At 43.2% G+C, this 1,029-nt stretch overlaps 1 protein-coding gene across 1 annotated transcript; it reads left to right on the top strand.

Moving 5' to 3' along the window:
• Positions 1 to 213: 213 nt before the first annotated feature.
• V1514DRAFT_339983 (uncharacterized protein) lies at positions 214 to 1,015 on the top strand (the record flags this gene model as incomplete). The annotated part of the gene is made up of 2 exons (XM_066929005.1): positions 214 to 531; positions 575 to 1,015. Coding segments are annotated over 2 exons (759 nt in total), but the record flags the coding sequence as incomplete, so codon positions are not given.
• Between the last annotated feature and the right edge of the window lie 14 nt (positions 1,016 to 1,029).

The raw sequence follows: 1,029 nt of genomic DNA, 5'->3' as shown, positions 1-1,029 counted from the left end.
ATGTGAATCCACCAACAGTCTGTCCCAGCCCGAATTGAAATTTCCAAACGCAGCGTATAATTAAAGAGCTCCCCGGCCGCCCACAAATTTCTGTTCCCTATCAGAACATTCACCACAACACAAACTACAGTTCAAAACACTTTAATTCTGATCAGTAAGTGAAATATTTAGTCGTGATTGCATTTGAAAAGACTAACGTTTAAAGATAAAAAAATGACTCAATTTATTTATATTCCAGACTTGCCTGGAAACGGGCAAAGTAAAGTCGAAAGTGAAGCCGTAAAGGCCAAGCACCGCTGGGTGGCAACCTTTGCAAAAAAAAATTCGACTTCACTTCACCTGAGGGCAAGTCTTGGAAAAATATTCCACAAAAAAGCTAAACCTGAACCCGTGACCACGAGCTGCGCTGACATATCTATCAACACCATGTTTGCGTGTGAGCTATTGAAGTTGAAAATCGTGGATAGAAAAGCCAAGGCCAAGCGGCAAATTCCAGATGTCCGCTTTGTCAACTTCGAGCCAGGCAAAAATGTCAAAGAGAGCGAATAAGGCTGCAAGGCAAATTGTCCACGAGGAGGAACAAGGCATATCGAAGCGTCATTGGGCTCAACATTTGAGAATTAAAATGCCTGGCGGGTTAAAAATTAACCTTACCGAAGTCGTAAATACACCGGGCATGTCTGACGTGACGGGCGAGACAGTAAATACTTTCGTTACTGATGAGCTGCTGAAGCTCATGGTCGTGAAGCATGCCCGGATAATCGCTGACGTGCGATCAGTGGATTTTGAGCCTAGTTTCGACGACAGTGCGTGGAAAGCCACAGCCAAACTTCTCTCTAATGACGAATCTGGTCTTTCAGAATGCAATCGTGCATTCTATGAGTTTGACGAAAGCACCGATAATGCAAGCTTGCGTTCGACCAAAAGCGACCAACTGGTCGCTGAGCATGACAGAATTGAAATTGTTGCTTTTTGGCAGTTTCACAATTATAAAGCAAGAAAAAAAATCAATAACGTTCTGCAAGCTTT

The sequence above is a fragment of the Lipomyces japonicus genome (assembly GCF_038497905.1).
Source record: "Lipomyces japonicus strain CBS 7319 unplaced genomic scaffold V1514scaffold_172, whole genome shotgun sequence".
NCBI classification, from domain to species: domain Eukaryota; kingdom Fungi; phylum Ascomycota; class Lipomycetes; order Lipomycetales; family Lipomycetaceae; genus Lipomyces; species Lipomyces japonicus.
This window is presented reverse-complemented; position numbering and strand designations above follow the sequence as displayed.